Genomic DNA, 27,783 nt, shown 5'->3' on the forward strand with positions numbered 1-27,783 from the left:
TGTTGCTTCTGGAACTGCAGTCCCTGCACAGGTCTGGGTGTGACCTGGGGGTTTCCAAGCCCAGATCAGCTCCCTTGCCAGGGAGTGGCAGAGATTGCAAAGTAAGTAATGGGTGGGGGGTGGAAGGAGGGGAAAGTACTTGTGATTTCCTGTTTAATTGGGCAGGGGGAGGTTGCATGTTGCATTGGATGTTTGGGGGGGGCAGCAGCAGCAGCATGTGGTGGGCTTTTGGGGGCTCTGCACCAGCCCCAGGTCCCTTTGATGTTCAGACCAAACCCCATCCCCTATATTCTCCAAAGTGGCCAGAGAATTGGAGAGAAAAGGCAAGAAGCGGAGAGCATGAAAAGGAGTATGGATCCCTGGCATGTTTCCTTTTACCCTGCTTGGAGTTTTTTTCCTGGGCAAACCATTTTGCAAAGAGAAGAAAGTTTCTCCTATTGAAATCAGGATAGCTGCCCTTCCTCGAGCACCTCTAAACTTTTTTTTCCCTTCGCACTCTTGAAAAATATCTCTTTTTTATGCACTTCTGCAAGGACCAGAGGTTCTTTTTGAAAGTTGAGCATGGATATGATTTCAGGGGCATGTGGCGTTCAGGAGGCTGGGATTGAGAAAACTTTTCTGAGGCCTGTTTCCTGACCTGAAGCCGAAGCTGACGGTGCCACTTCAAAAGCATGTGTCATGCGTAAGTGGCACAAGTAAAGCTGATGCAAAGTTTTGTCTACCTTCACCACTTTCCCCCCCCCTCCCCATCGGGTTTTGTGGCAGAAGGCTGGGAGGGGATTTTCCAGGAACTGGAAGGAGGGTTTGTATTGCTTGAAGCAGTTCAGTAATTGGGAACGCAACGCTTCGGGGCTTATCGCTGGTAGCACACCGTGCATAGTTCCCATCAGGTTCTTGTCTACCCTGTTTGGACAGTTCTTCTAATCAGCAGTTTACATACAGCCACGTGTGTTAATTGGCAGTGACGTGGAGACGGTAAGTGAGGTTCATTTTGAGCAGCTACTAAATCTGAGAGATAAGTTTTCACAGACAACATTCGGTGCCGTCATGCATCTCGCTGCTGTAACTACTGATGTCCTTTTTGCGGAAAACATGACCCTCGTTCAAACAAGGGGAGCAACTTCACCTTCGAACTGAAATTACGGGATGATTGCGGGGCAGCTCTGCTGACTGTTAAATAATTAGGGCCTTGGTTCAACTGAAACTATTAAGGGTCTTGGTAGAACAACCTGGGAAATAGCATCATGTGTGCTTTTTCAACCTCTTGAGCTCTTTTGTCAAAAACTGTAGGGTATGACAAAGCGCAGTACGAGCCGTGACTTTTAAATAGGAGACAGTCCACATCCACGTTTCAACTTTTCTGCACTGTCTGTTCCGTCTCAGAGCTGATTTACATGTGGCGGCCGTCACATTTACATGGATTTACACGGCGGTGGCTGCCACATGGTGGGCCATTAATGTGCCTTGGCGAACGATGAGGATATGGTGACGTTTCCCCATTCTGCTGCAGTCAGCCCCCAAAAGATTTGTGGTGAAGGTCTCCTGATCTGAGCCACTTCACGGTACAAGCTCACCGTGTGATGACGGCCCTTGAATGGACGAATTCAAAGTGTCCGTGGAGCCTTTTCTTTCTATTTAATTATTTACTTTCTAACTTTTTTAGGAGGGGCGGGGCTGGCCCAAGATCACCTGGTGCCTGAAGCAGCATGTCAGATGTTTCAAACTGAAACTGACGTGTCAGTTTCTTCTCCTTACTCCCTAGATTGGAAAAGAGAGGAGAAGCAGAAGAGGAAGTGTGAAGCAGAGGAGAGTGGTGGCTAGAGCGTCAGAGTCACTCTAGCCTACCACTCTCCTCTTCTTCACACTTCCTCTTCTGCTTCTGCTTTCTTTTCCTCTTCTGGTCCATCCCCCCTTCCTTTCCCAATCCAGAAAGTGGGAGGAGGTGCGGTAGAGGTGGCTCCCCACCCGTCTGCTTTCTGAGGTGGTCAGTTTGCCTTGTGGATGTGCTGACCCCAAAGTGGGGCATCATTGGTCTTTTCCTTTAAGGGACACATGCCTTGGACTGGTGATGCGCAATGTCAGGAGTGGCCACACTTGCTTAGCATAAGAGCCGCATACAATAAACTTCAAATGTTTGAGAGCCGGAAGAGAGATGTTTGAGAGCCGCAGTATTTAAGAAGCTTTTATAGTCTTAGATGTATTTACTCACCATGAACATTAAATGTGTATTTTAATCCAGTGGACTCTCAGTTTATACCTGGTAAATAATTATAAAGCTTGAAAATTTCTTGTTTTATCTTTTTTATTATTGAATATAAAATATATATTATATATTGTGATCTGAAAAGGAGCTCAAGCAGCATATTTCAGAGAGCTGCACATTATCTGTCAGAGTCACATGTGGCTTTCAAACTGTGCTTTGGCCACCCCAGGGCTATGTGGTGGCTAGAATAAGTTGTTCGGGGTTGCAGTGTTCATCCCGATTAAATTTGCTCAGAAGCAAGTCCCTTTAAGAACCATGGACTTCCTCCTCAGTATGTGTGTTTAAGATTTCACCATTAAACTGTTTCTGCTTCAGGATATGTTCAAGCACCGCATTATCGCAAGTGAAACTGGCTTGGGCTGCAGACCACCCAAAACCTGCACTTTGTCACCATGTTATTTTTAATGGCTGGTAGACTTGGGGCCAGGGTGCAGGTCATTTGTTATCCACTGAGCCGATACAGCTTCTGACATAATCCGGTTTGTGACTAGTCAGTGTGCTCCTCTACACAGGTTTGGCTAGTTTTGCCAGGCAGGCTGCGGTGTGGAAACATTCCCAGTTGTTCTGCCCACAGCACAGCACTTGGAGAACAGATTCCTAGTAGACCAGTTTTTGGGCGCAATTGATCCACAGAACTGAAAGAGATATTTCAGATTCCTAGACTCAGTTGTAATGTTTCTGATCAGGTCAACCATGCTGAACTATATGGAACTCAAGGAGTGCCTTTTCACATATTGAGCAGGTGCTCTATATACACCCATAACACAGGATGTGGATATACGTCTTCCCCCCGCCCGCCATATCCACAGAGGAGATATGTTCCAGGGCCACCCCGTGGATGCAGAAACCGTGAAAATGGAGGAACCCTATCTCCATGCCTCTCCACCCTATACATGTATTATACATCTGGGTGCTTACCTCTGGCTCCCAGCAAAATTGTTTGTTCCTTTTATTGCACGCTATAAGCTTATAGCATGAAGTACAGGCAGGCAGGCAGCCTGAATGCTTGACTAATCGAACATTAACGGGCTAGCTTTCTGTTAAACTTGCATGCTTATAGCGTTGAGTAAACGGAACAAACATTTTTGTTTGGTACCAGCGGTATGCAGCTAAACAAACTAAAAAAAACTTGGATCTGGGAGAACCAGATCCAAGGATACGGGAGGCACCTATACACCGCTGTTTTCCCATATATACTCTGTGTGTACATAATACAGGAAGTTACAATCGACTCCAGCTATCTGCCTCAGGTCCATAGAACAAAATAAGACTGCAGTCCTGTACACATTAACCCAGGAGTAAGTTCCATTGAAATCGGTTGAGCTTACTTCTGAGTAGACATGCGCAGGCTTGTGCTGTAAATGTGTGTATCCATCTTCCGCATTATCTGATGTACATCGCAGCTGAGTACCACAAATACATCTGATGTGCATATTCTAGTGTACTGTGTGAAAATGTTTCCCTCCTTCAATACTGTTTTCATCAGATACACAGTTCTAGGCTGGCAGTCAATATGTGAAGGTTGATGTCATGGTTGGCCCTTTTCTGGGAAGGTTTCTCTGTGATTCATCCAGTACTCAAGCAATTCGAAGTCAGATAGCTCTCAGATGTGACTCATTATGGTGGTTCCTGTCTTCAGGGTCTACCTAGATTTCAGAATATATACATTACATTGAGACGGACCATTGGTCTAGCCCAGGGGTGTCCAAACTTTTGGGCAGGAGGGCCACATCATCTCTCTGACACTGTATCGGGGGCCAGGAAAAAAGAAAGAATTAATTTGCATTGAAAATTTGAATAAATTTACATAAATGAATTTATTAGAGATGGGACTTATATGAACGAATGAAGGTCTTGCAGTAGCTCAAGGCCTATAAAAGGCCTTGCACAAAGCAAGGCCAGCCTTTCCTTTCCTGCCACTGCTGCATCACAGACGTGAAACAGCAAGTAGTGGAAAGAGCCCTCGTCCCACAGCTCAGGCGAGAGTCAAACAGTTGTCCTCATACTGAGAGCAGTTGTGTTGGGTCAGCACGGGCTCCAGCAAGTCTCCGGGGGGCCAGAGACTCATTGGAGACTGGGGGCTCCCTGAGGGCCTGATTGGGAGCCCCCGAGGGCCACAAGTGGCCCCCGGGCCGGGGTTTGGGCACCCCTGGTCTAGCCTGGTTCAGGATTGTCAACATTCACCAGCATTGGTTCTCCAAGGTTTCAAGCAGGAATGTTTCTCTGCCCTACCTGGCCCTATAAACTCAACATTTCATCCAAACACAATTGCAGTGTAGGTTGGGCATCCCTTATCCAAAGTGCTTGGGACCTGAAGTGTTTCGGACATCAGATTTTTCTGTATTTTGAAATATCTTGAGTATACCTAATGCAGCCATTTTCAACCACTGTGCCCTGGTGTGCCGCAAGCGGTCCACAGGTGTGCCAAGCGGTCCACAGGTGTGAATTTGAGGGAAGATCATTTATTAGTAAGGCCAATGGGTGATGTGAGCTCCCACTGGCAGCACGGTGTGCCTTGTCAATTGTCAAAAGCCTGATGGTGTGCCTTGACTATTTTAATGCCTTGTGCCGCCAGATGAAAAAGGTCACTGACCTAATGATGAAAATCACTGACCTAATGAGATATCTTGGGGATGGGGCCCAAGTGTAAGCCCGAAGTTCAGTTATGTTTCAGATACACCTTATATACATAGCCTGAAGGTAATTTTATACAATATTTTAAATAATTTTATGCAACAGGATACATGAGGTTCGGTGTGGAGTTTTCCACTTGTGGTGCCATGTTGGTGCTAAAAAAAAGTACGGTTTTTGGAATACTTTAGATTTCAGAATTCTGGATAACGGATGCCCAACCTATAGTAAAACTAGTACGCAGAAGAGTTTTAGTAGATGCCTCTAAAGATTTATTTGCATTTGTGTTTTGATTGCAATTCTGGGTTATCCCCCTACAAGCTTGAGAAGTATCATCACCCAGGCCATTTGATCCTGGTATTGGGAAACTAAATTGGTTGGCATCCTTCAGTCTCAGAAGACTATGGTGTCACGCTCTGAATGGTGGCTCTGGAACAGAGTGTCCTCTCCAGTGCGCGAAGCCTGGGTAAAGTAGGTATGGGGGATAGGCTGTTACCCATGCAGCAAACCCCCCCCTCTCCACGTCGCTGAAATGGTCCAATGGAAAGGCAGAGGCCAATACGGTTGGTTCCAGCGGCGTCGCAGGAGTTGCCAGAACGTGACTGTGTTCAGCCATGAACTGCGTCAGGGACTCCGGCTCCGGATTTTGCCTCGAGGTTGACTCCTGAAGCCTTTTCCATAACTAGATGTAGCCACAAGGCAGTGGAGGTTTGCGATCAGAGTTTTCCTTCTCTCAGATGAGCTGACTTCCCAGGCTGATGAGTCCCATCTACCCAGTGGCTGTTTAGTCTAAATTAGACTTTAGAAACTAAATTTAGAAACTAAATTATCAGACTGTGTATACAAATTGGTCTGTAGTTTTGACTTCATTCAAGCTGTTCAGGAAACATACCCCATCGTGCATCACTCCCAAAGCGTTGGAATGAGCCATGGTTACCTTAAGAGAGCAGAAGTGGGGTTGACTGGAGAATTCATTAACACAGACTATGGAGGTGGCGATGTCCATGATTAAATGCAACTGTTGCAGCACTTCTGGTTAAAAATAGCTGCTTCCTGGAAGCTACCTGGGGTTGCAATGCATAATTGTCTTAACAGCTTCAGTCCTTTGCATTAGTCGTCATAAGTTTTGCATGCCTAAGAAAGGTTCAGATCTTGTTTGTGTGAAATATTCATAGCCATAGTAGCCCCTTATTGTGTGAACAAGATCTAAGTTTTTGCAATGTGGTTGTGTTCCTGTTATACCTTTTTTTTCTTTGACATACAAGTGTTCTATATATTTACACCAGGGGTGCTCAATAGGTGGATCGCGATCTACCAGTAGATCACGAGGCAAAATGAGTAGATGGCGGAGCCCTGTCTCTCCAAACTGTTAATATGTCAGTATCCTCTAGTGACTAGACGAAACTGACATATTTAGCTGACACTAAACTGAAACTGACACTTTAGCTGCTCTTCAGGCATGCAGCAACAAAACTGACGAAACTGACTAGACTCCAGCAGGGGCTCCATACATTAAAGGGGGTGTCTGTCAGATGCTTCCTTCCCCCCTGGTAGATCTCCGGGCCTTGCTGGGTTTTCAAAGTAGCTCTCGAGCCAAAAAAGTGTGAGCACCCCTGATTTACACATTTGCATTGTGCTAAAGCACAGCGCAGGCGCGGTGTAGAGCCTGATTGCATCCAAGATGCATCGTCGCAAAGCCTTTGTCTCAAATGCAGATGCCTATACAGTGAGACCTTGGTATCTGCGGATCCGACTTACCGCAGATGACAGCAGATACCGGGGTCCACCTTTAAATGTTTTAAACAAGAAAAAAGTGCCAAAATAGTGATGCATTCTGGGGAGATGCTGGGAGAAACCTCTGTGTGACTTGGTTGTGAGTTTTTCCAGAGCTGTAGAGGCTGGGAAATGGCATGGTTTGACCATGCAAACGCTACTTTGGCACTTTTTTCTTCTTGTTAAAAGCATTTAAATATGGATCTGGTATCCATGGGCGGGGAGGGTTCCAGAATGGAACCCCCAGGGATACAGAGGTTCCACCTGTAACTGATTCCAATATTTAAATTGGCTTTCGGTCAATATATTAGCTTTAGCCTTTGCTGATTTATAACCCACAAATGTTTCATCTCGTCCCCACCCTGTACTCTATTGCAGGTCTTGTCTGTCTGCTGAAATATAAAGTACATTCCAGTGATGCAGAAGGAGCAACAGCAAGAGGTAATTTTGGGAGAAACTATGTCCCTGGTAGCTGGTAGAGGGTGCCTGATTCGTGTGTACATGTGTGAGAGAGAATTTCTGAAGGATAGCTGTGGTAGACTATAGAAGCAGGAAAAAAGCAGGTTGTATGGTGATGCCGTAGAGCAGCTATCTCCAAACTGCAGGCTGCTGCGTTGTGAAAAAGCCTTCCTTGTGCGCGGAACTTACTATTCCACACTGCTGCCTCTTATCTTTCAAGCCGGGTGTGACTTTTTGAGAAGATCGGCTTGAGAGAAACCAGGCAGCAGTGCAGAACAGTAAGAGCCGTGCATGATATCCATGCACGGATAAAGCCGTGCGTGCTTTATCCAGGTGCTGGATCTGGCCTGCTGGCCAAGGTTTGGCACCTGCTCTCATAGAGTTTTGATTTTCAGTGTTTTTGGGTTTTTTTCTCATAGCACACTGACCCCTATGGTTTTAGCGTTTTATGATGTCACTTCTGGCTTCTGGGAGTCTCTTCCGGGCTCTGTGGTTCTACTTCCAGGGCAACCGCCTGTAGTAACAAACAGACCATTCGTTACTACAGACTGTTGCCTTAAAAACAGCTGCAGAACCCGGACGAGTTTTTTCAGCTATTTTCAACCACTATGGTCCAAATTCCTGTGGCACACCAATGTGCCACAGCACACCGGTTGAAAATCGCTGGTATAAGGCAAGCTTCCAACTACCCCATGGTTATGAACTTGGCTTCCTCCTACCTCTTACCCTGTACGTAAAGGGCAATGTGCACATAGAATTCCCCTTGCTAAACTTCGGGGATTAATGGGGGGGGGGGGGAATATGCAGGTGTTGATGGCTTTCCTAGGGTTAAAAGTGCTTTATGTGGTTTTGACCAATTCCACAACCTCCAAGTTCGTACCAGGAGCTGGTCATGTCTGGGACCCTAGCCTCATCATTCCAGTACAAATCTCCAGAGAGCAATTCCCTTTGCCCCAAAATTGTGAAACATTTTGCTCTTAGAGCAAACAATTTGCTCTTAGAGCTGTCTTTGTTACGTTACTTAATTACTAGCGTGTGTTAGAAGGGTATATTTATAAATTGACAAGTGTGAAAAAGAAGAGTGTAAAAAGGTTCTAATTAGCTCTCTCTCTCTCTCTCTTCTCCCATTCTGTACCTTTATTCCACACAGGCTGCTGCGGGACCAGTGCCTTCCCCTGATGAACAAGGAGACGGGCCAAAAGATGCTTCTGAAATAGCACCAAATATTTGTACGTTCTCGCCTTGGTTATAGAGCATTTGTAGTTGTAGACAGCAAGGCCAGGAAGCCTAGTTTTTCTAGTGTCTCTTTGTTCAGAGTGCTGAATGACTTTGAAGCCAGAGCTGCGGGAGGAAAGTTAGATCTGGGGTTGATTCACTTGATACTTCTTTGCCTGGACCAGCCCCACACGATAAAGGATATGCATGCACTTTGTGGTCCCACCTCTCATTTCTGGGAAAGTATGGGCTGCTTTCCCTCAAATGCAGAGCAGGCATTCATCCAACCTGTTCCCCTGTACTCATTGATAAACCTTTGTGGGTTCCGAAGAGTAAGTAGTAATATAAACTTGGTAATTTAAGCCAATTTAACTTTATGTTTGAAGTTCTATTTAAACCTAGTTTTGTGTTTTGTATTGCACAGGGGGGAACCTGAAACATCTTGGTTGCATTTGCTTGACCCGCAATTAGAAGAAACTGAAGTATCCTGTTTAAGTCTGGCTGAAGCAAATTTGGTCAAGATCCTTTGGGTTCCCCCGTGTGGTACTAAATACATACTCTGTGTTCCCTTTTTAATATAATTTTAAGCATAATTTTGAGCACTTGAGGGAGCGACGCAATAGGGATTGGATGGAGAAGACAGTCATAAAGGGCATTGTTTGCAAAGTTTTGAGAGGCTATTTTCATGACTTAGTGCTGTCTTAGAATGTGAAGTGCTGAGTGTCTCTGATCGTGTACAGAGTGCACCCCCAATTAACCATAGATTGGTCCCATCTGAGGCCTGAACCCCATTCACACATTCTCACTCCCATGAGCATGCCTGTGTTGTATTGCTCAGCCCTGCTGATCATGTTCAGCTGAGTGGCACATCACCAGCAAGGCTAGCGCACCCACCCACATAGAGCCCCTTGTGTGTTCCTCTCCAGGGAAGAGGGAATGTCTGAAAGGGGCTCTGATCAGGATGTCTGAAAGGGGCTCCGCACATGTGGCAGGATTCGAATTCTGAGGTGGTAGAGTATACTGTCGAACTTCAGATTGCAGGTGGGGCTACCTGATTGTGAATATTCCCGTATATGGAATACTGGCTGCACATACAAACCCAGCATTGCTGAGAGTAGGTTAGGCTACAGACTTTGTCCTAGATGTGCTGCATCTTTGCTGGCATTGAAGTTTTTGTTTTCATCAAGCATGGGGGATACAAGCATCTCCCTGTGTCCACGGATTCACTTATCCGCATTCCCCCTCCCGGCACCTATTACTTATCCATTTTCCTTTACCGTGGCACCGAACACTCTCATGTCTTCCTTTGCAGCCTGTTGTAGAATGATAGAAGAGGAACACAAGAAGCAGTCAGCCAGAAAGCTAGAGGATGGAGACAGCTAGAATGCTAACAGGATGCAGGAGGCCTCCTGTTAGTGTTCTGGCTATCTTCCCCCCGCCCCGCCCCCCCAAAGTTTGGCTCAGCCCAAGAAAAAACATTCTAGTCCATTCGTATTCAAGTTACAGATATAAATATCTTTAAAATGTGTAGCTGATGCAGATGCTTTGAAGATGCTTCTGGAGATGAAGATGAAGAAGAGGCAAGAGAAGCCCAACCTTCCCAGCACTGTGACGGAACTTGCCACTGAGGAGGGTTCCAAAGTGTATGTGGTTGGCACTGCTCACTTCAGTGACAGCAGCAAAAGAGACGTAGTGAAGGTGAGTGAGTGATGGGGAGCGTCACGGCGTTTTTCTGCTGCAGGCTACAGAAGGGTCTCCCCCCAAAAATCTTGATTGTTTTTTGGAAATGTGGAAAGAAAAGAAGGACATCGGACCTGGGGTTGAAAATATAGTGACATTGGTGGTGATAACTTAATATAGCACCCATTCTAGTGTCCATGGTTCTTTCTCATATACATTTTCTGCATTCTGATAAATGTGTAAGAAACACTGGGTGGGTGATGGGGAGTGGAGAAGAGCTGGAACATTTATAAAGGAGTGCCTGGCTTCCTTCCTGCCGAGGACCAATAGTGAATAGTGGGGAAATTTAAAGATTGGAGGAGCATATTGTGCAGTAGTGGTTCCCAAACTTAAGCTGGTTCACAACAGCCATGCAGCCTCTTCTTCCTGGCTCAGTTGGACGTCAACAGCTTGTATCTCACGAACTCCCATGAGCTCCAACACGACAGCTCCCTAATCTTGTGAGATACAAGGTGACAGCACCCAGAGGGACCACCAGAGCGATGTCTCTGGTGAATGAGCCCTAAGGTAGTGGTTCTCAAACTTTTAGCACCCGGACCCACTTTTAAAAATGTGAATCTGTCTGGACCCACTGGAAGTGATGTCATGACCAGAAGTGACATCATCAAGCAGGAAAATTTTTAACAGTCCTAGGCTACCATCCTACCCACACTTAACCAGAAGTAAGTCCATTTACTATCATTGTTAAAAGCATATATTGTAGCCTATTAAAAGTATAGATCTGTAACATTTCCCCAAATGCAGCATCAAGTCTAACATATTAAAAATAAAATATTGAAATGAATGGGGACCCACCTGAAATTGGCTCGCAACCCACCTTGTGGGTCCTAACCCACAGTTTGAGAAACACTGCCCTAAAGCATTATGATGGAACCCCGTTGTATAGTATTGAAGAAAAGAATGCATAAATGAACATCTCTATAGTGTAGTTTATGTAATTTCAGTGATCGTTCTGAATAAATATTTCATATTTGTTTTCCTGTATTAATAAATGTGGTGACCCTATGAACGTTTACTCAGAAGGAAGACCCATTGTGTTCAGTGGGGCTTGCTCTCTAGCATTCATATCTAGGATATCAGCTTATTAAGTATAGCCTGTGGCATGGGTCTTTTGTTCATTTTTTTCTATCTTCCATCTTGCCTTTCACCAGCCGGTTCCAAGGTGGCTGGCAAGAGTATAAAAGTGCAGGAGAAGTTGTTTGCAATTAAACAAAGTCAACACTTTAGAAGTAACCAGAGACAAATCCACCACAGCAGTAGAATTGGGAGTGTGGCTACCCTGCGTTGTCAGAACATCAATACCGTCTTCAGACTTTTTCAGTGTTGTCTGCAAGCACCTGAGTCCATCTTTCTTTTTTCAGACAATACAAGAAGTGCAGCCTGATGTGGTTGTGGTTGAGCTGTGCCAATATCGAGTTTCGATGTTAAAAATGGATGAAAGGACGTTGCTCAAGGAGGCCAAAGAAATCAATCTGGAGAAACTTCAGCAAGCTATAAAGCAGGTATGAACTCTTCCGTGTGAATGTCCTCCTGTTGAAAGAGCAAATGCTAAGCAGTCCCAGTTCTCTCTTCCTGTTTGAAAATGTTCTGTCTCTTTAAGGCATCTAGTGACTTCAGCATGGAACCATATGCCCCTTCCTTTTGCAGACCATTGCTGGATGGTTTTTTTTTTATAAGAACACTTGCTGAGATCCTTCATGCCACTGCTGAGATGGGCTCTTCCCAGCTTTTCCATAGCTGATGCCTTTTTACATGGCTTTGGGTGCAGTCCTAACCAATTTTCCAGCACTGACCTAACCATAATCCAGCGCCAAGGTAAGGTAACAAACATGCTCTTCCCTTGACTGCCTTTCCACTGCAGGATGCAGTGCATACCACATTGGCACAGCTATGTCAGTGCTGGAGAGTTGGTTAGGCTTGCACCCTTACTTACTAAAAGCATCATCTGAAGGCCCATATTCCTTTACCCAGCATAATTAGTCTGTGGGACCCCTTGTCATAGAATTTGGTGGCTGTATCTGGCCTAGATGCTTTTGAAAGGGGATTGGACAGATTTAAGGAGGAAAGGTCCATCACCAGTTGCAAGCCATGATGAGCACATGCAACCTCTTAATTTTAGAAGTAGGCTGTCTCAGAATACCCAGACGCAAGGGAGTGGCATCAAGTTGCAGGTGTCTTGTTGTCTTCTGTGCTACCTGAGACATCTAGTGAGCCACTGTGGGAAACAAAGATGGGCCTTTGGCCTGATCCAGCGGGGCTACATAACGTGAAGCTAAACTGGTCTAGGTCTGGTCAGTGGATGGATGGCGACTGCCTTGCACGCCAGCTTGAAAGGCAAGAGAGAGAATGTAACAAATAAAATAAGGGAAAGAAGAATGATGTCGCCTGTCTGCTTTGTAGGAGTGCAAACTTGTGGAGTTCTTATTTTGTGCAATATGTTCTGTAAGTTTTCCTACTTTGCATAATTCTAGTTTTACCTGTTCGTGGGGAGGAACTGTGTGCTATGCAGGGCACTGACATCCTGATCCCCAAACACCACTTGCGACCACTGCTTTGCTTTCTGAAGCTTTGGCTGGTGCCTTCCCACAACACTTCAGCAATCAGCTTTAGAAGCTTGCTTCAATCCTTTTTTAAAAAAGCTGAAACTCCGAGAAGGTTGAATTCTGCATCTGATGCAGCATCCTTGGCACTTTCTGGGCTGTGCAGTCACAACACACATGGAGCTTTGCCCATAGCCCTGTGAAATGAAAATCTGCGAGGTCCACGTTGTAACTGGCAGACTACTGGAGCGCTGAAATGGGAAGGCCACGTCAACGGCGGTGTGCTTGGTGTTCTTCCTGCTTCAGCAGTCCTGCCAAACCAACACGCTTGCAGGGAGTGGCGGTGGCTGTTGAAGCAGAAAAGGATCACCCAGCTCCACGGGGTGCCCATTGTGGCTGTCTCTGGAGCATGAGCAGTGGGCTTTCTGCCCTTTTAAACTTTAACAACTGCTGAACAGTAGACTGCAAACAGTCTACTGCTAAAGTAGACTGCGAACAGTCTACTTTGGCTGAACAGGACACATGGATCCTGGATGAATGTGCAGATTTCTGCATATATAGCCACTGTCATAAGAATATCCAAAGAGCCCTGCTGGATCAGGTCAAAGGCCCATCTAGACCAGCTTCCTAGATCTCACAGTGGTTCACCAGACGATACAGGAGACACACAAGTCGTCTTGTTGCCATTCCCTTGCACGTGGCATTCAGAGATAGTCCACTTTGAAAACCAAGCGGTTGCTTATACCCATCACGGCTCATAACCTGCGATGGGCATTTCCTCCAGAAATCTGTCCAATCCCCTTTGGAAAGCATCTAGGCCAGATGCCATTACCACGTCCTTTTTGTCTTTTGACTACTTGGAAGTCAAGTTCAAGTGCCTCAAGCATTTTGTCTTTTGTTTTATAGTGAGGTTCCTGCCAGTATCCTGCATTGAAGTGATGTAGAAAAGCATAAATGACATAGAAAGGCATTTATAACAAAATAATAATAATAATAATAGTCTAAGCTTCTTCAGGTAAATTGTGTACCTTCCTCTTGCATTCCGTTGTTTTGCCTCTCTACGCTGAAAGGAAAAAGAATGAGGTGGAATGTTTTCAGTGAACTTTCTTTGATTCTGCGGCTATAGGATCTTGTTGCTTCATCACGGAAACAGGGAGTAGAAGGCTCCCTGTTCCCGGAGAACTGTCATTCATTGGTACGGAGTTCAGCTAATGTCAAATGCATTTAAAATTAGTGAGGCGCAGTGAAAGGCTAAAGGGGCCTTCTCTTGATCAGAGGAAGTGGTGATGTTGTGGGGCAGTACTTCCCAAACTTTCCAGGCAAGCGGCCCCCAATCCCAGCCTTCAGAACCCAAATGATGAAGGGCAGTGACGTCATTGCCATTCACTTCCGGTTCGAAGGCCTGCAGCATTGCCACAAATAGTGGGAAGGGGCTCTGGGCAGCGGGAGGGCTTTTAAAGCATGCAGGAGCTCTGCTGGCTGTGCCAAGGAGTGCCTCTTGCCACTCTTTACAGGTTCACATTATGATCTCCCTGCCAGGCGGTGGTCATCCCACGACACCCCAGTGTGTGCCTCATGATGCCCCAAGGGTATTGTGGCACATGATTTGGGAACCTCTGTTGTAGGGGCAGCTCTTTTTTTTTTTTTTTCCTTCTTGGCGAATCCGTTTTTGTCTATATCTGTTTTGCAACTGAGGGTTGATTCCCGGAGCCTTGCAGGGAAGGGATTAATACAGTGGAGGCACTCTGTTATCCTGCCACCGCATTCCTCCTCCACTGAGGAATGTGAGTCCAGTTGACACTGTTTGAATATTGTTCTCATATTGCTAAATGAGCTGCACGGTAGAGTCCTTACTATAAAAACTCTGCAAATCCAAACTTAGTTATTTCAAGTGTCTCTGAATCCATGTGGGTTACTATGTGTGTGTGTGGGGGGGGGGGGTGTCTATACTTCTAATTACACAGGCCTACAAAACTGAGGGTCAGAAAGGTTTTTCCCAAACTTTATGGTGGTTTGATATGAATTTGGGGTGCCGATTCCAAAAATGGCATCCGTTTTGCCCGATCACATCTAGTTTTGGAGATATACGTAGTATAGCCTCATTAGTGAATGGTTCAAGCAGCTTCCTCATGAGGAAGCCATGGTGTAGACTTCCTCATGAGGAAGCTGCTTGAACCATTCACTGAAGAGGCTATGCCGTGTCTCCAAAACTAGATGTGATAGGGCAAAACAGATGCCATTTTTGGAATCGGCACCCCAAATATACCCAGGAATTGGTGTAACGTTTAAGGAAGCAAAATGTGTGTTGGCCTGTGTTATTTTCATGTTCCCTACCCAGATATTTGATGGTTATGTTAGATGCACAGACTATGTGTATAATGTATTTCTACACTATGCAAATACATTGTCTGATTCTCTCTCTTCGCCCTGCTTATGCAGCAAATAAATGATTGTGTTTTAATAATTTTAATTATATGCCTATGCTATGAATGATTCATGCTATTCTCAGTTCTAATCACTGTCATCTTTTGTCATGGAGAGGATAATAAACATTATTATGCCAAAGCCAGGCAGGTTAATTTACTGCCGTTCCCTTTTCATCTTCAGCAGATTGTAGTAACAGTGGTGTGTGCACATGTTGAAAAAATTGTTGCAGCAGTAAATCAGCTACAAGGGACCGAGTTGGTATTTTTTTCTCCATTCCCAGCAGAAGTACTGTTTCTCCGCAATCGTTAATGGCTCCATCACACACACACCCCCCATCTCTACTAGAAATCTAAGCAGATAATCTTTTTTATTTTTCTCCATATCCTAGAATGGCCTCATGTCTGGCTTGATGCAGATGCTGCTTCTGAAGGTCTCCGCACATATCACAGAACAGCTGGGAATGGCTCCTGGTGGGGAGTTCAGAGAGGCTTTCAAAGAGGTGAGATCTGGAAATCGAAAAAGCGACTCTGTGTGTTTTTTGTTCCCAGGCAAAAGTGCTGAGTTAACTGCAGGAGGTCTGGAGCTAAGCAAGCTGATGTGGCATATCAGTTTGGTCAGAGTCTTTCTGACAAGCTATACTTTTTCTAGATGTTTTAAAAAGTAGCTTTCCAAAGTCAGCTGCGTTTTCACTGCCGTGTCTACCTTCTGCTTTGTTCGGTCTGAGCACCTAACCCTGAAGAATCCCAGTGAATGGTGAAACCCGATGGTTGACTTTTGTAGTTGCTGAGTGAATGTTAAACAGGTCAAGAAATGCATATCCTTGATGGATCCAATATTATGAGGACCAGAAACCATCTTAAACACTGAAAATGGCAGCTGTCCTTAAAATGGATCCTGTTGAAGCTTTCCACGACTCCCTGATTTTTAAACCACAAAACTCATGTTCGTTTCAGACTTTGTGAGGATCTCAACCTGATTTTAATATAGGAGGGAACAATTTCTGAGGGAGATGTGTGTAATTTCTTCTGATTACATAGGCCTGCAAAATTGAGGGTCAGAAACACTTTTTTCAGAATTTATGGGGATTTTTATATGAATTTGGGGTGCCAATTCCAAAAATGGCATCTTGTCCTATCAAGTCTAGTTTTGGAGATATGGCATAGCCTCTTTAGTGAAGGGTTCAAGCTAGATGTGATAGGGCAAAACTGATGCCATTTTTGGAATTGGCATCCCAAATACACACAGGAATGGGTGTAACTTTTAAGATAGCAAAATGTTTTTGGCTTTTGGTATTTTAATGATCAAGGACTTGCTAGGGTGGTTTATTTAAAAGCATTTGGCACAACTTTTTAAAACCAAATAGACACTGCATGGACCTTGCAGGAAGCATCCCTTGACTGATAGTGCATTTGAAAAAGATTGTACCAGATCCACGGCCACCTGTCTATTTGGTGTCAGGAAGTTATTTTGCCCACAACAGGATGTGCAATGTTGTTACATAAACTTGTAATTTGCATGTTTTGTGTCTTAGCCTTCCACTTTTATGTATTGCTAATGAATGGCTGTGTGCTCTGGCAGGCTAGTAAAGTACCTTTCTGCAAGTTTCATCTTGGAGACAGACCAATCCCAGTCACGTTCAAGAGAGCCATCGCCGCACTGTCTTTCTGGCAAAAAGTGAAGCTGGCTTGGGGCCTCTGCTTCCTTTCAGACCCAATCAGGTAGGATTGTCACAACTGTGGGACCGTAAGTGGCCAGCTCTTAAGAAGTGCTGGAGGCACAACTCGTTGTGACTTCTGTGTTTAAGAATATTGGCATGTACAGGTGTCTCCCCTCCTCGTATCTGTGGATCCCTCCCATCCTGAGGATCTGAGGATCCATCCCATCCAGCCCCTTCCCCCCTGCAGATACCGAAACCACAGGTATGGGGGGGAACCTGATCTCCAGCTTCCTTTTAATGTTCTCTGAGTCATCTCCTATAGCGTGCAGCCTTCCTGCTTGCTTGTCTGTCTGCAAACTTCATGCTTATAGCAATCAGTAAAAGCAAAACACATTCAGCCTTGGCTTTAGTGATGAGAATAAAAACAAAGTCAATGGACACGCGGGGCAGGACAGGATAGATCCTCAAGTAAGTGAAACTGTGGATTCCAGAGCCGCGGATATAAGGGGCCCACCGGTATATTTGATGCCAGGAAGGTATTTTGCCCACAACAGGATGCGCAATGTGTGCGGCATCCAAGCTACAAATATAACATGAGCCAAGAGCGCTGCGCTAACTGGCATTTTTTAAAAAAGTTGAACATATGCGTTTATTTGCAGGGACTTCTGATTCACTTTATGATGGGCGCGTGTGATTGGCTAGCAGCTGCTAAGTTTGCCAATAACTCTGCTAAGCTAGGACTTTTTCAACTCAATGGAAAGTCTTCATGTCTGAAACTGGCACTCCTGGGGCATGTTTTAAGCAGGGCCTTATAATCTGTTCCAAAACTTTGATGTCCCATGTGCGGATGGGCTGGTTACCAAAGAGAGAGCAGGACTTAACTTGGAGGGCTGAATCGCACATGCATGTTCCATTACCTTGGAGTCATGAACTTAAAGATGCTTCTTTTTTAAGCTGCTTTTGTTTTAAGAAGTGACATAGAAGTTCTGTTTGTGGAGTTTGAACTGTGATGGATGTCTCACAGTGGGCCCTCGTTATCTGCTGGAGATCCATTCCAGAACCCCTGCAGATATCAATATCTGTGGATAATCAAATCCGTGGTCAGCTGTCACGGGACCTCCTGGATGTGACCAAGGAGCCTCCCAGATGTGACCGGAAGACACTTCTGGTCACGTCCTTGAGGTCTTTGAGACCCTCCTGGCATGGGGTTGGTACCTGCATTGAGTCAAATCCATTGGTGCAAACCTACAGTTAAGAAGGCCCACTGTACAAGTGGTGAGTGTGAATTGGTCCAAGCCTGCAGGTCTGTCTTTCCTTTCCGTCTGCAGGTTTTAAACTTGACTAGTTTCCACTAATAAGAGTTTTTAATCTTCCTTTTCCAATAGCATAATTCTTATTCTCTGATAATGATCATGGCTAAGACATACTTGGACACTAGTGTCCTTTCCCCATACTAAGTCAGACCAGAACGTTATATGCGGATACTGGAACAATTGTAAAATGAAGCCTAATGGACTAGCTGAAGAATTGTCTTCTTGTCGTCTTTATGTTCTGGCAGCTCTGAAGCTTAAATTATGTCAAGTGAAACAAAGCCAGGCTAAAACCTCCCTCCAGGAAAATAGCATGATATAATTAGACTGTGTTTTGCATTCTTTTACTCATCCACACTTCCCACTCGCTACTTTCACATAAAACGGTGATGACTCCTGTGTGTGTTTGCCGAGTCTGGCAGCCTTTTTTTCCTCTTCTGAAAGCAGATGCAGGTCACTTGATTTTTGTTTCTTAAAAAATGAAAATTGATTTTCCTGGAAAGACGGATTCTTTGCCAGGATTCTGCACTTCTAAATCCATAGAATATAGTCATCACTTATTATGCAGTGCTGTTAAATTTCTCTTGGATTTTTTTTCTACTTGTATCTCTTGTATATTGTCTTGAGTAAGGATTTTTTTTTTCCCTGTAGGAAAAAATAGATTTCCATTATCACTACCTGCTTTGTGGCTGTGGTTTTACATGCCCCCTTTTAATGGCAGGTTGCTTAATAGGATGGATTTAAATGACCTCTGCCACCTAGTTTGGTTTTTTTCTTTCTAGTCCCTCCATGGTGGAGTTCATTTGGAACTCTCTTCTTTGTGACAGTTGAACATCAATCAGCTCTGTGACCTGACCCCCCCCCCCATGTGCTGTATTGTCCAGGGGAATTTTGCAATCTGGACATTTGAGGTAAGGGGACATTTGTCCCCTTGCCCCAGGGAAAGCCGCAGTAATGAGTCTACTCAGAGCTGTGCTTGCTAAATCGCTGACGAAAGTTTGAGTGGATCCTTGTTGGTGGATCTTGCCTGGGAAAAGAGATAGGAAATGGTGCGCATCAACGCCACCAATTGCACTCCCCCTCCCAGGACCCAATATGTTCATTCCCCATCCTCCCCCTGCCCCTTACACCACCTCACCGCCCTTTTCCCACCCTTCCACTACCTGGTGTAGAGCTTACCTACCTTGGTACGCGTCGAGGTCTGCACTAGCACCAGCAGGACAGCACAGGCCTTTCTGCCGATGCTGCTAACTCCTGCACTATTGCAATGTGATTTATAGTACACCTGTGATGGCCTGCACCTGTGGAACACATGCTCCAGTGGCGCAAATGGAGCATAGGATTGTGCTGTTTTGTCTTTGTGGGTCACTGTTTTTATGCTTGCGCCCATCTCTGAGAATGCGATGTTGACACCGAGTCTGTTTGTTTCAGTAAAGATGATGTGGAGAAATGTAAACAAAAGGACTTGCTGGAGCAAATGATGGCGGAAATGATTGGGGAGTTCCCCGACCTTCATCGTACCATCGTCTCCGAAAGAGATATTTACTTGACGTACATGCTGAAGCAAGCAGCAAAGCGCACAGAACTACCTCGTGTTTCTGAAAGTAGGTTCATGTGCATGAGCAAGAAACATGATACTGTGGAGTATGGCCCCATAATCATGCTGATTTTCAGGAAATCTGATCTGCGTATGTTATATACAGTGATGCCTCGCAAGACTAAATTAATTCGTTCCGCGAGTCGTTTCGTATTGCGAAAATTTCGTCTTGCGAAGTGCGGTTTCCCATAGGAATGCATTGAAATTTAATTAATGCGTTCCTATGGGCAAGAAAAGTCAGAACAAAGTCAAATTTGGTTTACAAAGTGTTTATTAAGTGCTCTTTAAAGGCATACATACTGTACAGAGGATTTCAAAAATTTCAAGGACAAAACTTCAATGCATCCTGGGTATTAACGGTTGTGCGATTTAAAACAAACCAAAACAAAAAAAAATGCAAAAAAAATTGTCTTGCGAAGCACAGCCATAGAAAAATTTGTCTTGTGAGTCACCAAAAAAATCGCAAAACGCTTTCGATTTGCGAGTTTTTCGTTGCGCGAGGCATCACTGTATTAAATATATTTTAAAAATTAAACTACACACACACATCCTGTCATATCAAAATACTTTCAAGAGGGCTTACAAGTCACATAATATTGTCATGCAGTTTTTTAAAAACATAGAGTAATCATGAAAATAAGTCACAAATTTACAGCATAAAAGCACACAAACTAAAAACGTTAGCAAGTAGCCATTAATACGATGAACCTGCCATTGAATGGACTAAGAGGAGGGAAGGGCTGTCTGTTAATGCCAAAAGTCGATTAAATCCAAATGCACTTATGACAACACACACACGTGCAAAGCATTTATCATTTTAACAAAGTCCATTAAATGAAAGTCCGTTAAATGGAGGGTTCACTGTACTCTTTAAAAGTAGCAGCAGATAAAACAGATAATAGTCTGAATTCAAAAGCCTGGGTAAACAAAATGATTATGCCTGCCATTTGAAACGCATTAGAGTTTCAGGCAGAAGGCACATGAGCTTTGGGAGAACATCACCAGGGTGCAATTGCTGAGAAGGTCCAATATCTCAAGAATACCTACCTAGCCTAAGTACGTTGGGATGGGGGGGTATGTAAAACAGGGCCATCCTAGATAATTTCTGGGCAAACACAGACTTGTATAGACTTGTATCCTGGTCCCATATGAAATATCCCAAACTAGCAGTGGAAGATAACAAAACGAAATGGTGATAACGAGATAAAAACTCATAGCTCTGCTTTCTGCACTTCTCATATTTGTAAACACACCCACACACACCCCAAATCTGTGAAAAAATAAAACCGTTTTATCTGGTTTTTATTTATTATTTAATGAAGGGGTACATGGGTCATGACTGTGGCTGCATCTGCTGACACTATACCACTTCTATCACCTATCTAGTATATTTTTAAAGCAATTATAATGTAAATTTTGAATAAAAACACACAACATTGCTTTCTGCACTTCTAACTTTAGAAAACACAGAAATATGTGAAAAAATAAAACCGTTTTCTCCCACCTCTAACCAATGCAAATCTTCCATCAGAGATTTGTATAGCTATACAAATCTTGATAGCTGTATTTGCAATGAAGCTTCAGCAGAGAAGCTTGAAGGTTTCACTGCCTCAAAAAATAATTGTTAGCTAGCCGTTTTGGACTTTTGTCTAGAATCCAGTAAGAACTTAGAATTGGGTGTGGCTACAGAGCTGGGTCTGGATTCTGATCCTTAACTGCCTGGCACAAGACAAGAAACAGTATCTTGGCTTTAGTTCCCCATATGGAAAATGGAAATGATAATCTACTTGGCAAGATTACTGATAAATTGGATAACATCATACATGACAAGCATGTCCCATTTTTGAGAAAGCGATCACACTTTTTTCCTGGCTCAGCTGGATCGGGGACCAAATCTGTCGGTGGTTTAGTATACCCATGGCAAGATGCTGGATCAGGTGATGGATATTGAATGAATGGGAAAATTAGGGTGCAGATATGCAGCCGACAACAACAATTCAGTTTACCAATTGTCTCCCATGGCAATCTGGAATAAAAAGGGGTGTAAAAGGGAAGTAAGTTCCTGAAAATTAAGACAGAGCTGGCCTGCTAATCTTCTCTTGGAAATGGCTAATGGATGTTCCATAACAAGAGGGCCACCTCTGAGAAGACTCTGATCTGTGATTTCACATGATTTGAATGTTGTTTGGGCAGTGATTTCACTAACCTTTTGAAACATAATTTTTGTGCATCGGCTATCATAATTTTTGTGCATCGGGGTCTTAGATAGGTCATGTGAGATTTATTTGATTTTCAAGACATCAAAGCATAGATAAAGATTAGAAGGCTCCAAGAAGGAAGGATTGTAATTTCTTGAAAAGCTACAAATGATAGCTTCTACTATCTACCTGAGCTAGTGCCAGCAAGTTGGGACATTTGAATTCATTAAACAGAGCTCTTAAAATAGAACAGTGCACCACAAATAGCAAGATATGCCAAATGGTTAGCATGATGAAAACCTGACCAACAGGACACTTGAATACAACCATAGCACTTTAATACAATCAAAGAGTAGAAGTAAATTTGCTGAATGTAAAACTCTTGTTTCTGCTCTCAATTTAGCTGAACCTAGAAGATGTGTCCCTTCTGTTGTCGTTGGGGTGGTTGGAATGGGCCATGTTCCTGGGATTGAAAAGAATTGGAACACCGACTTGAACATCCAGGAAATAATGAGGTAATTCTCTCTCCGGTAGGTTTAGACACTTTCCTTGCAAGTTACAATATCAGTAATATGATGATAACACTAAAGATGGAGTCGGATGAATTTCCAATGATTCAACTGATGCGAAAATGATCTCTGTGTGATAGCGAGTATATTTGGAGGAAATAGTGTTATGTGAGTCTTGAATGAAACAAATGTTTGCAAATAAAACTGAAGCATTGCAAAGCAAAGATGGTATAAGAACATAAGAAGAGCCCCGCTGAATCAGGCCATACGCCCATCTAGTCCAGCTTCCTGTATCTTACAGCGGCCCACCAAATGCCCCAGGGAGCACACCAGATAACAAATGCTCACCAGATGCCCCAGGGAGCACACCAGCCAACAGATATACTGTTGGCTTCTGTTTTATTTGGGTAGTATTGAGGTCTAAAATAAGAAATGACAATTTTGTATCATCTGAAGCAAATAAAAAGGCTGAGGTTTGGTGCACTGTGTCGAGTGGTAGAGAGAGGGGAAATAAAGAGAGAGCATCTAAATGCCAAATCAGAGAAAAAGAGGAGCCCTAGGTAGCTATTTCATTGAAAGTAATAGGAGAGAAACTATAGAAAGTTTTGTGATGCATCTATGTAGACATACAGGCCACAGATAAATACAATGGCTCTGTGAAAAAAGACTCATGTACTTTCATGTTGTCTGTCCCCCCCCCCCATTAAGTTAATTAAGTGGTGCAAAGGGGGGGAGGAGAATAGTTCATGTATCTTAGAATTCACCTGCAATTCTACCTGCTTCTAGTCTTTTCTAAAGGAGAAGACTCTCTGTAACATGTATTTTTGTAAAAAAGGAATATGTTGTAATACAAATCAGGGCCCAATTCTATTCAGCTTTTCATGCAGCTCCAAGGCAGGGGAATAAATATTCCCTTAACTAGAAGAGGACTCCATGACTGCCCCAATAGCACGGCTGCATTAGCACTGGAAAGTTGGACAGGATTGGGCCATCAGTTATAACAAGTTCAATATGAAATACCACTGACAACTATTATGTACGTTCATGTTTTCTGGTCCCTAGAACAGTAGATTGTTGCTGGGAACTGTAGGAAGTCATGCATTGAGCCCCCCCCATAGCATCTCTCGTCCTCCTGCTCCCCAATGGACTCTACCACTGTCCTTGGTACTGAGAAGTCAGGGGTTTGCCCAACCAGGAGGGTCCTCTGAATGCTGATGTATCTTGAACAGTGGCCAACCTTTGATGCTGCACCTGCTCTAGATTATTTTAGCTTGTGGTGATTAATGGGCTTAGGGGAATGGTTCTCAAACATTTTAGCACCAGGATCCACTTTTAAAATGACACTCTATTGGGACCTACCTAGCTTTATAAAACTTCAACCGAAGGTAATCTAGAAAGAAATAATATTTTTATTTATTTACAAGTAATATTTTATTTATTTGTCTGTTAAAAAGCTTGATCCATTCTTGTAATGAAGCAGCCCTAATGAATAGCTTTGAGGGGCTTAGTTATGCGATCCAGCCTTCACCTGATACTCCAACATTTATCTCCCTATATTTACACAAGCTTGCAAACTGCAGTTCAGCTCTTTGAAGGGCAGTTAGCAGCTCTCTGATTTTGGAATGGCCACATGGCTTTACTGATCTGATCTTTCCATCACCCGTGTTTTCATTGGAGGCTTTGTGGGACCCACCAGAAATGGGATCCTGACCCACAGTTTGAGAAACGCTGGCTTAGGATCTTTGAACTAAGTTGTACCTTATATGATGTTTAGCAGATAAGTGGGCAGAAAGGAATAATTTGACCACAGCTTTTGATGCAACTTCATGAGCTGCTCCCATAAACAGCATTAAGCAATTGGATATGCTTATTGGTGTAGGAAAACTGTCATGTGATTTATAATGCATTTAACACCTACCTGAGTTATGAATATACAGGCGTCCCCTGGTATCCACGGGGATACGTGTCCCCCCCTGCAGATACCATAAACCGCAGATAAGGGGGATCCCAATCTCTACAGTTCCCCCGCCCATTACCTTTGTTTATCTTCATTACATTTACATGAAACAGTAACACGTCTTGCTTTAAGCAAGACACATTAGCAGAAAGCTTATAGCAAGACAAGCAGGCAGTCTGCAGGCTAAAGTGGAGACTAAAAGCGATTGTTAGCAGGAACTTAATATTCACTCTTAATCTCCTAGCCTGCAGACTGTTTACCTGTCTTGCTATAAGCTTTCTGCTAGTGTGTATTGGTTCTATCTAGACACGTTATTGCTTTGCGCAAATGTAATGAAGATAAACAAAGCTCTTGGGCGTGAGCAGCCATGGATAACCAGATCCACAGATACCAGGGGCTGCCTGTAATGTCAAAAATTATACTGTGTTTTTTCTTCCAGCCCAGCTGCATGGTAAAATGCGTTTTTTTCTTTCCCATTCCTTGTTTCAGCGTGCCCCCTCCATCAGCTTCCAGTAAGATCCTCAAGTTTGTCATAAAGGCCACAGTGTTTGGACTGGTGGGCTATGGCTGCTATAAGGTTGGGCAAAGGACAGTTCAGTTTATTCTCTCAATGCCTGTTGCACAGAACTATCTTCAGAAACTGGCAAATGTAAAACCAGACCTTTGAATTGGAAGACTCTACAACTAGCTGGGCAAAAAGCAACGTGTATCGAAACTGGGCTGGAAAAGAACAATCAAGAGCTTCTGTCCCAAGATCTCATATTCTGCTGCTGAGTTACAGCGTCACCAGTGGATCAACGTTAGATGCTACAACAGCTGTGACCCAAACGAACAGACATTCTCCCACCACCACCGTTTAAATGTGTGGCATCAAAGCCATGCATACTGGTGTAAGGTACCGGAAATATGTACACACACAGATATCTATCATTATGTGTTTCTAACATATTTATGATTATGATAATAGTGCACAGACAACATTGAGTCTAATATTTGTGGACACAATCCATTCGAAACATCTCATATGCAAGCATCATTGAAATGAATGTTTCCTGTACAGTGGGCCTTCTATATCCACGGGAATCTGTTCCAGGACCCCCTGCGGATACTGAATTTTGCAGATAATTAAATCAGTTTTGCGGGGGGGGGGGGGAACAGACCAGAAGTGCCTCTCAGAAACCTCTGGGAAACCCTCTGAAGTGTGGGGAGGCTGTGTGCAACTTCTAGTCACATCTGGCAGGTCTGGTGAGGCCCTCCAGCATGGGCTTGTGATTTGTGTTGAATCCAATCTGTGAACTGCAAAACCGTGGATGAGAAGGGGCCATTACTAGAATGTAACTGTTTATTTCAGTGGGGCTTGCACAGAAACAATTGCTGGTGGATTGTGTCCCTTGATCTTCCTGTTTCCCCACCCCACTCCAAGGTACAGAACAACAACATATGCTATGCTAGTTGTGTTCATGGTAGAAAGCGCAGTGGCCCATCAGGTTTGTGTGTTTTCAATGAAAGGAACCAAGCTATCCTTCCTGGTGCCAAGCACCTATATTTAGAAGGACCTCTTCTTACTGGAAGACTTTTATACTTTTTAGTGGCTTTTAAAAAACCAACTGCAGAAGCTTTCAAAAATATCAGAAATGCTCTGGCTATTGTTGTCGATAAGCCTTGAAATATCTTTTACCAGCCTTACTGAATTAAAAAAAAAAAGTTGCCTTTAGCATTGTACTTAATGGGCATGATTCAGTCAAAATCACTCTAAAATCCCATCCATTTCTGTGAGAGGTTTAATCAATGGGATTGAAACCCAGGCGATTTAATGAAAGGTATTTAGCTTTGACTAGATCATGCCTTTTTGTGTTTTGGTGTCTTTCAGCAATACAGGCATCCCTGCTTATCCATGGGGAATCTAGCCCCTCTCCCCCCCATGAATATGGAAACCACAAATATGGGGAAAACCCTGTCTCTGAAGAGCCCCTGCACCCATTAACGTCATTTGTTGCTTACTGCTAAGAAAATGTTTCTACCTTTTACAGGTCTCTACGAGCATGCAAGCTTATAGTTTGATATGCAGGCAGGCTGCAGGCAGCCTGACTGTTTAAATAGACTAAACTGAATGCTAACAGGAACCATTAGGGTTCGATCTAGTCTCTTCAAGCATTCAGACTGCCTGCAGCCTGCTTGTACATCATGCTATAAGCATGCATGCTTATAAGGAGCTGTAAAAAGAAGAAACATTTTCTTAGCGGTAAGCAAACAAACTAATTGGTGCTGGAAGCCTTTGGATTCACGGAAAAATGAAACCACAGCTACTGGATATGCAGATATGGGGGGAGGAGCCTGTACGTTTCTTTCTTGAAAGACTGGTTAAGCTGCAGTCTCTCTGTCTTCGGTTTTTGTCTTGTCCCAATTGCTTTTGGCTAAGTTTCAATGTTTACAGGACATACAATTCCTCTGGTTTAGATTTTTTTTTTTAAACTCGTATTAGTAATCCAAATTCTGTTAGCATTAATTTCAGTACCCCAAAATCACTGGGACAAGCTCCCATTCTTTTGACGTTTCAAAAAAATAAATCTGGAACTGCTGTGTGTATGTGTCGTATTTTATCCTTCATTTCCTCGATGCCATGTAAAAGCTATTGATCACAGTTCCAGTGGAATGTAATAAAACACTGATTTAAAAAAAATCAATGGAATGTTACTTTAACAGAGACCAAGAATCAGTATTTTTTAAACTGGGTTTTGTTGTAGCTTTATGGGTACTTTTCAACTATTCGAACTTTTTTAACATCTACATTTTTAAAAATTTTGTCATGTATGTTTTGTAGATGTTTTTTATCCCCTTAAGATTGCCTTTGAATGTGTGTTATGTTGCTATCCCAACAGAATAATGATCATAAAATTATGACCACTAATCTGTTCTGTGAAAGCATCTTGCCTGCTTCCAAGTCTTTTATGTGGTTGTCTATTTGCTAAAGAATAGACCATTTCTGACCTTAGTTGGTGTCATTCTTTTTTTTTTGGGGGGGGGGGAGAGATGGGAGTAGGTCTCTTAAGTGAGAAACTGAACATTGATAACAGTGAGATCAACAATCTGATTGCATATTTAACGAAATCTTTGTATGGGGAATTAATACTATAGTCAGACTGCAGTATTCATGGGGCTTGCGTTTTGGAACCCCCCCACCACCACCACCACGGATGCCAGAACCCTCCACAGATACCAGAATCCAAATTTAAATCCCTTTAAAAACAAAAACAAAAAGTATGTTGCATTCTGGGACAGGCCTGGGATAAGAAAGAAACCTCAATGTGACCTGGAAATGGGTCTTTCAGTGCTAAAAAAAAGCTCTACTGGCTTGGAAACGGTGCAGTTTGGCTGCAAAAGGGTAGGATCTCTGATTTTGGGTACTGTTTTTGTTTTTAAATTGATTTTAATTTGAGCTTCCAGTATCTACTGGCATCTGTGATGAATCAAATCCACTGATGTTGGACCCGTGGATACCATGGTTGG

At 43.6% G+C, this 27,783-nt stretch overlaps 1 protein-coding gene across 2 annotated transcripts; it reads left to right on the top strand.

The window, feature by feature from the left end:
• On the top strand, nucleotides 1–25,428 carry TRABD (TraB domain containing). Of its 2 annotated transcripts, none has more exons than XM_066633969.1 (10): nucleotides 1–101; nucleotides 7,046–7,108; nucleotides 8,277–8,355; nucleotides 9,873–10,039; nucleotides 11,443–11,583; nucleotides 15,437–15,547; nucleotides 16,627–16,766; nucleotides 19,447–19,619; nucleotides 22,214–22,325; nucleotides 24,766–25,428. In XM_066633969.1, exons 2-10 carry the CDS (start codon nucleotides 7,085–7,087, stop codon nucleotides 24,941–24,943), a joined length of 1,125 nt encoding a protein of 374 aa, XP_066490066.1. In that variant the 5' UTR covers nucleotides 1–101; nucleotides 7,046–7,084; the 3' UTR covers nucleotides 24,944–25,428. The 2 variants fall into 2 exon arrangements, with proteins under 2 accessions (XP_066490066.1, XP_066490067.1); XM_066633970.1 differs by having other exon boundaries at nucleotides 22,214–22,340; nucleotides 24,766–24,848.
• The last annotated feature ends 2,355 nt before the right edge of the window (nucleotides 25,429–27,783 follow it).

Source organism: Tiliqua scincoides, chromosome 7, assembly GCF_035046505.1.
Source record: "Tiliqua scincoides isolate rTilSci1 chromosome 7, rTilSci1.hap2, whole genome shotgun sequence".
NCBI classification, from domain to species: Eukaryota; Metazoa; Chordata; class Lepidosauria; order Squamata; family Scincidae; genus Tiliqua; species Tiliqua scincoides.